Source organism: Protopterus annectens, chromosome 17.part0 (genome assembly GCF_019279795.1).
Source record: "Protopterus annectens isolate FY-2018-M chromosome 17.part0, PAN1.0, whole genome shotgun sequence".
NCBI classification, from domain to species: domain Eukaryota; kingdom Metazoa; phylum Chordata; order Ceratodontiformes; family Protopteridae; genus Protopterus; species Protopterus annectens.
Window position 1 is genome coordinate 741336445 of NC_056751.1, and position 12311 is coordinate 741348755.

Genomic DNA, 12311 nt, shown 5'->3' on the forward strand with positions numbered 1-12311 from the left:
CACAGCATCATCTTTTATACCATACACAAGTCTGTATTTTATCAACTCATCCCTTAAATCACCAAATCTGCACATTTCCTCAGGTCAGTTATATATGTTGCAAAAGTTTCACCAGGCCCTTTGACCCCTTGTGTAAAATAAGTGCCTTTCCATTGTAACATTTGTTGGGAGTTACGCATTTCTCTAAATTTACGTTTTAAGCACTCAGGACCTGCCGTGACTCAGCTGGTACAACAATATGATGGTTTTCCCTCTCTCCAGCATAGATAACAGTTGTATACACAAATGAATGTTCCCTTTGTATGGCTTCTGACCCAGCTAAATTAAGTAGAATAAATGCCTTTTTTATGGTCATCTTTATCACAAAATGCAGCCTGTATGAAAATGTCATACTCCTGCTCAAACACTCTCCAGTTCTCAGCAATATTACTGACAAACACAAGTGCACTGGGTTTTTGAAATCCATCTGCCATGCCCACAAGGTATACACAAACACACTGAAAATATGGCCCTTCTAGTTATGTATGAACAAACTGTTTTTTGAGCTTGTAATAACACACAAATGCACAATAAACTCTTTGAAATACTGTACTTTGCGAAATAGCTTTAATGTAACACTGCACAAACATTCGAACACTTTATACACTTCTAATAACTCGGATATCTTTGCTTAATACAAAAAATACATGCTTTGTGAAAATGGGGTAATTTCCCCTTATTTAATTCATTTTATGCAATTTGGAGTTTATTTCAAACATTTTCTGGAGTAATTTGAATATTTTTATCAATATCGTACATATTGGTTTATGTGAAAATCATTTAAAATGTTCTGTATGCCTTGTTTCATATTTTATGAAAAGAAATAGTGCTGAGCAAGTTTTAATATCTGAAATTAGTTTCTGACCTGTTTTGCAAAGTTTTGCACATTTTTGGGATGATTCACTCTTTTATATTCCACCACTTCCTAGCAAGTGCCTTAAGTCGTTTTAGCCATGCCGCCTCTAACTTCATGTCCTTTAGATATACTACTTCTGGCACCATGTCACTCGTCTCTCTTTCTCACATAGATGACAAGCAGATGGGGTATTATGTTTAGATGCTTTAATACATAGAAATACATCAGGATGGACAGCAGCATCATAAAATACAAACAAAATGGCTAACAGACAAACCTTACATACATATGTTCACATCTCAACAGCTTACTACAAAATGGCAGTCAGGCTCGCACATGCTCAGTATTTATACACTTGTGCAAGCCCTTGGATAGCTTCTTAAAGAGACATACACACGGGTTGATCTACAGAGGCCATGGTTATCAGAGGTATTTGTTCTCAGTCTTTTGCATATAATATTCAACTATATCTTCATAGGTAAGTACTAGTGTAGCTGTCCTTGAGCATACCTCTCAACCTCTTAAAGCAAGAAATCTGGACAAAGCCATAAATAAAAGTGGAACAAAGGACCAAAAATAGTGACAATTTTTAAATATTGCTCTTACAAACTTAGAAAGTTGATAGAATAAGAGGTTTTGCATTAGCATGAATTTTCTGAAGGGTATGAAGTCTGAAACTCAAATGACTGTCATTATTTTATAACTTCAGTCTTTAATGATTTGCCACTAATTTGCCAGTAAAAAAACAATTTTATGAAGTGAGGACCAAAAATATGAGGCAAAAATCTAGACATTCTGCAAAAATCTGCACAGTTGAGAGGTATGCTTGAAGGCCATTTTGAACTTAGCCAGTTTCCCTTTTGTGCTCAAATTAACCTATTCCTATTTGTTTAGAGACTGGCCTTACCCATTCCATGGTCAATAATTATATATTACCACAGTGAAAATAACAGGGATCATACCATAGATAATTTGAGGGGACACGTGCCTGGGATAAAGCATTTAGGAGCTGCTTCTAACCATTAGTAGTGCAGAGGACAGTCCTGGGGTACATTTTCTCTTTCCCATCCATAGATTCAAGTTGTGCTTGAATATGGACAGGGATAGACTTTGATTTGTGTGGATGAGACTCTGTTGCAGAGCAGAGGTATCCTCTGCAAGATAGACCTCTCCCTCCAAACCATTCTGGTGGTGTTGCAGAAGTCTAGATCCCTAGACCGAGTATTTCTGATGCCATTTGACTTGCTGATGTGCAGTAAATCCATCGCATTTATATCACGTTATCGAAAGATGAAAATAGCGAACGCTATTTCATCGGCCGCAAAACATCTAAACATGAAAATATCGAACATCCAGAACAGCAAATTATTTTCCCATGGAAAAAATTTGCTGCTCCAAAACATACACACAACACAAGTGCATCAAACAAACAGCAACCACACACATCCACTTAAATTCCTACATCTAACGCTACACTAAACTAAACATACACTACTATCTACCCACTTACCTTAACCCAAACCCTAACCCTAAGGTCCGTCACTATCGCACACTCACCTAACCCGCGCTCTAACCCTAACTCACTTAAACCGCCCTTAATCCTAAAGTCTGTCACTATCGCACACACACGTAACCCACGCCCTAACCCTAACTCACTTAACCCATCCCTAACCCTAACGTATAGACAATCGCACACTTACCTGAACCCAACCCGTAACTTTCCACCACAGCGCTAAGAATAGCGAAGCCACAGAAACGGCCAACCAAATTCTTTCCCGAGGAAAGAATTTGCTGTTCTGCAGCTACGCTATTCTTAGCGTTTGCTGAATAGTGTTCGATATCAGAACATTCAAAGTTTTAATACTTTGATGTTCTGATATAGACCCAATCCATCAGTAATGGATCAGAGGATGCCTCATATGCCAAACATAGGTCACCTCTTAGCAGTCTGTAGGATACTGAGAATAGTGACAGGGCTTTCAGTTGGTCCATATACGCATGTTGTTTACGTCTTGGTCCATATACGCATGTTGTTTACGTCTTGGTCCATATACGCATGTTGTTTACGTCTTGTGTGTGTGTGTTCCAGTTGTTGCATATACCTGGACAGATATATGCCAAAGGGGACATTATATTCAATGATTGCCCCAATGAGGGTTGAGTAAAGGGGGAAAATAACATCCCTGGAACTACATGCAACCAATAGCTGTCCTTCTCTTCCAGAAGCATGCTGGATTTTTAGCCTTTAGTGGACTGCTTTGATTTGATTCTTGACTGGATGTCCAGTATCCATTTTAAAACTCAACTCAGTTAAGAATAAAGCCACTCTGGTGCATGCTACTGGTCCATCACAACTTCATTTGTTCTTGCTGTTGGCTACATATGTGAGGAACCAAATGGAATTTGTGCTCAACCTTCATGATCTAGACATTGCCTTAGATGACAGATTCATATTTATCTACAAGGTTTCACCTGCCATTAGAACTTCTTATTCACATCTGAAAATTATAGCCAGGATCAAAAATACTTTGTACCACCTTCAGAGTTCAGTGCAATGATTGATACTCTGGAACTGTTCAGTCTGGACAATTGCAGCACCATGTACCTTGGAAAATTAGATGCTGATCTGGCCCACCTGCAGTAGGTACAGAAATGAGCAGCCAGCTTGTTGACTTGACACTCCTTGCATATGCCATATCCAGCCTGTGCTGCATCCTTTGTTTTGACCACTGGTTGCAGCCACATATATGCCTGAGTTCCTCTACTCATCTTCTGTGCCCTACATAAACTGGTTCCTGTCTGTCTGGAAGAGCTGCTCTGTCCCTGTATCCCTGCTAGCGGCTGCTTGCTGTAAAGGCTTACCTTGACACTTTAAGCAGGATCTTTGTTGCCTTGCCACGCTCCTCTGGAATTAGCTATTTTCCCCTGATTTGAGCATGTGATGCAGCTGTAATTTAGAAGCACTCTATAATACCATCATTTTAGGAGCGTCTTTTGACAGCTAGGAAGGGCATGTTTTTCAGAGTTTTAAATTTTTAGAACACTAATGATTATTATTATTATATGCATTATTTACTATGTTATTAATTATTTATATCATGTTATTGACAGGTAATTTTGTCTTTCTGTGTTTTTTTATGGTATGTGTAAGCTTTGGCATTTTAATACTCATGAAGTAAATGGTAATATATTACCTATTGTAAATGCAAAAATGGAATTGTGATGTTAGCACTTGTAAAAACTGAATTTGTGTATTTACAGAATTTAAATCTACAGGATTTACAATATATGCCAATTAAATCAATGTCTTCTGTATGGAAATAGATTGTAGAGATAGAACATTTGTTATATCCTTTTTAGAAGGAGGATAAATCATAGTCTTTGAAGCAGCAATATTCATATTATTTCTTTAAGTGATCTTTTAGTGATTTGCAAAAATTTTGCAATTGTTTACTCCCTGATGTTCTAGGAGTTAAGAGTTCTAGAAGACATGTACATTTTTTGAAAGGAATCTTTCAGTCGTGTTAGATTATAAAATGGCTGACTAAGTTGGATTCTACTGTAGTTGCGTACAGCAGTGAAAGTAATTTTTAGTCCTAACCTATTTCCTAGTGAAGGAAGGTAAAATTCTTGAGTGGTTTAAAATTAAGTGAAATCAATATCAGGAAAGCTCTTGCCATAATGGGTACCCAGTTAGTTTTAAGTAAGAAAATAGTGTTACATTCTATATGAAACATAGATATAGCATAAATCCTTACTTTCAACTTTCTAAAGGAAACATGTATTGTATGTAGAATATAATGCAATCAGTGGTAGAGAAAATTCCATTCTAGGGATTATTATACTGATGGTTTGGTTTATCTAGCTTATCCTTTAAGTACATGGGCTAACTTATAAAAAATGTACGCTGGTTAAGTATGCTATCTGCTTGGATTTCTATGTGTTGTTGGATGTTAAGGTGTTAGTCCAGTAGAAGCTCTAGTTGTTTTTGCAATGTAGCAAAATAGAGAGGATTCCATTTTGGGTCAGTGATTAGAAGACTTCCCAGAATTAAGCCTTTGATGGGATTCCAAAGTCATTTTAGTTGTTTTTAAGACATGGACAGATAATTTGTTCGAGGATAGCTAATTCTGCATTTGACCAAAGTTGGTTTGTAGAACTTCTTCCAGTTGTGCAATGATTTGTGGGTGTTAGTTAAGACTATTTTGTTCATATAAAACATGCAGTTTATGTTTGGCAGAACCTAAAAATAGTAATTAATAAACAAAGAGAGCAATAAAGAACCAAGCATGGAACTTCAGGTTATTTCTAGTTGTCCCAAATTGTAATGAGGCACCATTATCCAACATATGAAAACATCTATTATGTCAATAACTAGCGAACCACTTTGTTACATTTTCAGAGAATCTATAGTGGGAGATGTTTTGGATGAGAATAGTATGGTAAATAGTTTTAAAAGCCCTCTTCAGCTCTAGAAAAAATGTTCTTGAAAGAAGAGCTTGGTCCATGTTAGTCATTACTGGACTGGTTAAGGTATATATATATATATACATATATATATATATATATATATATATATATATATATATATATATATATATATATATATGTCATATTTGTGTTATAACATTTGTTTACAGACAAACTTCTCCAATGTATTTTTTTTTTGACAGGATGCAGACATAAGGTATAGAGTTATAGCCATGTGATTATAAAGGAGATGGGCTGTTACATGATGGTTTAGTTATACAGTGAGCAAAGCTAAGGAGCATGGGTCTAATAGCGAGGGAAAGGTTATAAAGGGATTATAGGTTCATAGGTTGGTACTAGGCTATCGGCCCTAGGGCCTATACAAGCCTAGCCATAACAATTCCCTGGATATTTCTTCCCACAATATTTACTTCTCTGGACTCCTGTCTAGCAGGGTGACTGACATGATCCCCGGGGTGAATTTCCTATCTCCCATCCAATCATCAAGGTTCCTTTTGAAGAGGGTCAATGAGGTGCTCTGCTTGACGTGTATGGGCAGTCTATTCCAGAGTCTGAGGAGTCTCTGGGACAGGAACCTATCCCTCCAGCATGTTTTGTTCATTGTGATGACAAGGTTTAGATCCCTGGAGTGTGTGGCTCTGAGGGATTGGGATTTCTTTAAGTGTAGCATGTCCAACAGCTCAGGGTTTGACATGGCCTTGTATGTTAAGCAGAGATCGCCTCTGAGTAGATGATATGTGACAGTATAGGTGGAGTTTTTTTTAGACGGTCAGCATATGGCATCTGCTTTAGGCCTGTGATTCTTTTAGTGAGGTATTTATGTGGCCTTTCCATCTGTTGCAGATGTCTTGTGAGGTACATACCAAATGGGGCGTTGTATTCTATAATGGGTCTGAGGGATGAGTACAGTGGGACAATGACCTCCTTTTATCTTTTTTCTTTTTTTTTATTTGCAAAATATTTTTCTTTTCTAGATCATGCAGAGCTTTGTGGCTTATTGCATTTGGTTTTATAGATCTGCTATTAATAAAACATGGCAATTTACACTATTTCATGTCTTGTGATAAGATAGTGATATGTGATGGTATTTCTGCATTATTGGTCACGGATTGCACTTGTGTGGTCAGTCCCTTTACCGCTAGAGTTTTGGATTCTGAAGGAAGATATAAGTGTGATACTGCACACATGGTCTGTATTGTTTTTATTATAGAAGTTGACTTTTCCACATAGTTAAAACTGCAGACATTTATATGTGAACATATTAAAGCCATTAAATGCAGTAAAAACAATGGCGTATACATACATTGTGATGCTTGTTTTAGATTCATCAGTTTTGAGTTTTATGTGCTTGAAAAGGTTGAGAGTTTGAATTAGTTTTGGAAAAAGAAAAATAAGAATTACAGTGAGAACTGTGTTCTTAAAGCACAATCATTGAAATATTACAGTTATTAGTAAGGCTATAATATGACCCATTAATTTATTTATTTAATACCCAATGTCAGTTTTAACTGTCTGTTTGCATTAGTGATTATTGTAAACCATGAAATGTGTTCTTGTCATCATGATATTTCACATTTGTAATTAAAAGGTCAAATTGCACATACACACAGGGATGCACACACATACACACACATGTATACACACACACACACACACACACACACACACACACACACACACACACACACACACACACACACACACACACACACACAGACACACACACACACACACACACACACACACACACACACACACACACACACACACACACACACACACACACACACACACACACACACACACACACACACACACACACACGTACACACGCACACACACACACACACACACACACACACACACACACACACACACACACACACACACACACACACACACACGTACACACACACACATGCACACACGCATATATATACACACACACATATATATATATATATATATATACATACACACACACACACACACACACACACACACACACATACACACACACATGCATACACACACATTTATATAGTAGAAAGCCTCTGCAGGGGATTGTTTTGAATCATGAAATCTGAAAGCGAACTATTAGCCCAACTTTTGTATAGCTTGCTTTGTAAAGATTATAATGTTGTTCAGTGTGTTAACATTGTTTTATTTTGTTTGTAATTAATAAATCCAGTGTTCCATTTAGTTCTCTAGTGCTTGATTTGAATTGTTTTATTTCTTTCTGACTGATGGGCCAACTTGCTTCTTTTCTGTTTTACTTCCTCTCAAGGTTTTTGTCACTACAAGCTGCCACCTTCAGACTTTCCCCGTGGCTTCAAGTTTAATGCAGATGAAGTAAACTTTCCCATTGACAACCTGTGTTTTGTTGGTCTCATGTCCATGATAGATCCACCTCGTGCCGCTGTACCGGATGCTGTTGGCAAATGCAGGAGTGCGGGAATTAAGGTAAGCTTCTCGTCTGTCACATGGTGTGAGTAGAAGTGTAGGTCTGTGTGCTTTCTGTTGATGGGACGGAAATGTTGAGGTAGTTTACAATTCTCAGCACATGCTGGTGAGTGGTCATACTCTCAGGTTCACTGAGGTATGTCTTGGCTGAGTTCAATATTTTGTTGTGTCCCTTTTGGTGGAGAATGCTCAAAGCATTTTGTATTAATTACGTAAGCCTTTTCTTAAATGCATTTTAATTTCATAGCTAAACATTGCAGCTATTTGCTGCTATAAGTTGAGTGGTCCTATAAGATTCATCTTTTGAATGTAGTACCATTTACTGAGGGACCTTACACTGTGCCATTACTTGATGAACAAACCTGATAGCAAGAATGTGTGCGTGTGTGTGTGTGTGTGTGTGTGTGTGTGAAAAGCAAACATTTGTGCTTGTATGCATGCACAAACACACACACACACACACACACACACACACACACACACACACGCACACACACTCACACGCACACATGAACACACACACAAACACACACACACACACACACACACACACACACACACACACACACACACACACACACACACACACACACACACACCTGTAAGCATGGTATTTTAGAAAGTTTTAAAACCAGACTGTAAAATATGTAAATGTAACTTTAGACTTGCTGGTTCCAGCGTTTTGCTTACAATTTGCAATCACTGAGAAGCATGAGGTATGTGTAACATGGGATTATACTTAACCCTTGCAACAAGTAAATATCCTGATATGCGAAATGAGTCCCAGAACAGTCTGGGTGTTAGGACCAGCACCTCCCAAGCTACTGTCCCAGAACTCATTAATGACTATAGACTGCAGCGATGTGTTACTGGGTATCATTGCTTACAAAATCATTATTATTTTTTTTTTTCATTTTTAAAATATACAAATGCACACCAGTCCTTTTTCTGTCACTTTTAATCAAAACTTGAGTGCTTTCATAAATGATACCAGGACTTCATCAGAATAAACATACCAGTACTTCATGTACTAAATACATCACAATGCTGAATGTCATTCACTTAAAACCAACCCGTCATCATTGTATTAATAATTATTCAATCAAATTGTAAAATCCTATTATTATAAAATGCATCATATAAAATGCAAAAAAAACAAAGATTCATAGCTTTTCACTCTCAAAATCAGAGTGCTATTAATAGATAATATTTCATTAAGACCTGGAGGTTGCATTGCATTCAAAAGGATCTGTCAACACAGTTTCCTGTACTCCAGGAATGCCTTTCAGTTACCACCCCTACTATTGGGATATACCTTTTCTAAAACCAAAAATATAACTTTTTTTTAATTCATACAATTATTAGCATGCTTACTCAAAGTATTTTTAAAATCTTCTTTCCTAAATGCATAGCAATGCTGATAAATTGTTTGCCTCAAAGCCTGTTCAGTTTTACCAATGTGAAATACAGAACAGGAGAGACAAGAAGGTAGACAGCCCCTTTAGTAGTACAATTGTGTCTACCATTAATAGCTAAAATTCTGGAGTCATCGGCTACCATGACATTTTAGTGATGTCGATAAATCGACATTGTGTACAAGAACTACATTTGCACATTCCCTCATTCCCTGATTCACCCTGTTATTCACATAAGCCGATTCAGTATTAAATTCAAAGGAAGATTTCAAAAATCTCCTTGAAAACTATATTAGGTTTCTTATTCGACTTATCACTAAGATTAAAGGCATCAAAAGCAGCCTTTCAATTTTTGTACAAAATATCTCTAACCTCAGCGACCTTATTATCATAGGCAAACACTATAGTGGTGATCTACCTACCATCCTGTTTATTTTTATTCAAATCTATATCAGGAAATTTCAGCAAAGGTTTGTATTTGTCATTCCTACCTGATGTTTTCTCATTCATTAATTCATCAATCAAAAAAGGCTAGGTAGTGCTCCTTGACAAATGCTTTATAGGTACATAGGTTCATAGGTAGGTACTAGGCTATCTGCCCGAGGGCATTTATAAGCCTAGCCAGAGTGTGTCGTCTTTCGCCGCCCCATTGATTATATAACTGAGCCTCTGTCATGCAGAGCCAATAAAGTGATCCCAGAGGTGCATTTTCTGTTACCCATCCACTTGTCAAGGCTTCTCTTGAAGAGTGTTAGTGAGGGGCTCTGTCTAATGTAGTTAGGAATTTTGTTTCAAAGCATGGGGAGTCTCTGTGACAGGAATCTATCCCTCTAGCATGTTCTATTTATTGTTGTGGCGAGGTTTAGCTCACTAGAGCATGTGGCTCGCAGTGACTTGGATTTCTTTAGGTGGAACATGTCCATCAATTCTGAGTTGGACATGGCTTTGTAAGTCAGGCAGAGATCACCTCTGAGTAAGCGATATGCCACTGTGTACAGCCAGAGTTTTTTCAGTCGGGCTGCATAGGACATATGTTTGAGGCCAGTGATCCTCTTGGTGAGGTGCTTTTGTGGTCTTTCCAGCTGTTGGAAATGTCTTGTGAGGTACATCCCAAATGGGGCATTGTACTCTATGATGGGTCTGATGAGTGACGAGTAGAGAGGCACTATAACCTCTTTATTTCTAGATGCGAACCCCTTAGTAATTAGATGGGCCACATAGAAGGATTTCCTAACTACTTTGGCAATATGATTGTCAAAGGAGAGATTACTATCTACCTAGGTCCCCAGATCTCTTATTACCTCTTCTGTATTAAGGGGGCTGTCGCCTATGTGGTAATTCGTGGGTGTTTTGTTTTTCCCAAACAGGATGACTATGCATTTTTTGGCATTTAGCTTGATGCCATGACTTTGACACCAAGTGTCTGTCTCAGTAAGGCCTTTTTGAAGGATGTCCGTGTCAGCCGGAGAGTCAATTATGGCTCACAGTTTGCAGTCATCGGCGAACTTGGTTAGCCACAGTCCTCCTGTGTTTGCTTGTACTTCTGAGAAATATATGCTGAAGAGTAGGGGTCCCAGAACCGAGCCTTACGGGACACCACTTGTGACTGGTTTAGAGTCAGACCTGGAGCCCGCTATTCTTACCATGTGAGTTCTGTCTGTAAGCCAGTTGGCAACCCATCTTGTGATGTAGGGGTTTATATTCAGGCTGGTGAGTTTTTATATAATACCCGAGTGAGGAATGGTGTCAAACGCCTTGGCGAGATCAAGGTAGGCTGTGCGAACCACCTTTCCCTCATCTATGGCCTTGGTGACTGTCTCAAAGAAGTATCTCTGTCTCATCTTCAAAATCCTGATCATTAGAAATAAGCCTAGATAATTTAATGATTTGGCCTTTAATCAAATTCTTTTTTTTTTTTTTTGCCAGTGGGGGCATCGTGAATTATAGAATAAAAAATATTAGAGTAGGTAGGTTTCCTATAAATAGTTGATTCATATGAATTAACACTAATATTTTAGAAATTAAAATGTCCAAATACTTTATTTTCTTCAACTGTGTGTGTAAATCTTAGAAAGGATGTAGTGGTATTAATTCACTCAATAAATTCATTAAGTTCACTTATATCTCCTATCCAAATCAGAAATATGTCACCCAAGTAACACAAATATTTAAAAAAATCAACTAAAAAGGGAAATTAAGTGATCTCCCACCATCACAAAATTATATTAGTTAGGATAGGGGCTGCTGTCACCCCATTGCCACCCCTTCAACTTGTCAATAATATTTCCCCTCAAAAACACAAAATTGTTTGACGAAATCATATCTGTCCAGGTGACTGACAATCTAATATCATCCATCAAAAAATGGCTGTTGTTGTGGAGGGCTATCTGAAACCAGTCAAGCTTTCTCTGACAATGTTATACAATACTTTTATGGATTAGTTAAAATAACTCTGTTTCAAACATAGTGACAACCAGGTTTCTAACTTGATTTGACAAAGGGTCCAGTTGGATTTATTTTAATAACCTAAAGAGCGTAACAACGAACAAGAACACTATGAGAGACTACTTCGTAAAATAAACAGACGTTTAATGACTCCAAATTAATGTTAGCGCTTTCGGCTAAATCAAATATTTAGCCTTCCTCAGACAAACAGCAGAACAGGAAATGACATTTCTTAAAATATATGTATAGAACCAATTGAAATAAAGTGCATTTAGTAATTAGTTGTAACTAAGGTTACCTTAAAGTAGTATAATCCATTGCAAACATAAGCCTTGAATAAAGGTAAAGATAGAGTGCCTCTATAGGCATTGCAACGGAACAGCAAGTGATACTTTGTTGCAAGTAACTCCATTCATCAAAATATTTACACAGATGTTAAACTCTATAATTACTGGATTATTTAATCATACAACTTGCTTCATACTTATGTGATGTGTTAAAATGTTATAAAAACAGTGAATGATAAACTAAAAAATATTTGTGTATATTTTAAATTGTTACCAAAAATATTTCCACAATTTGGAACATTATTTCCACATTTA

General features: G+C 37.3%; 1 protein-coding gene across 4 annotated transcripts in view; it reads left to right on the forward strand.

Moving 5' to 3' along the window:
- Positions 1 to 12311, forward strand: part of LOC122791847 (sodium/potassium-transporting ATPase subunit alpha-2) — an 833979-nt gene that overhangs the window by 621227 nt on the left and 200441 nt on the right. For all 4 annotated transcript variants that reach the window (XM_044059821.1, XM_044059822.1, XM_044059820.1 and 1 more), the window contains exon 13: positions 7674 to 7849. In XM_044059821.1, coding sequence (XP_043915756.1) covers positions 7674 to 7849 — 176 coding nt within the window. The remainder of the gene's footprint in view (positions 1 to 7673; positions 7850 to 12311) is intronic.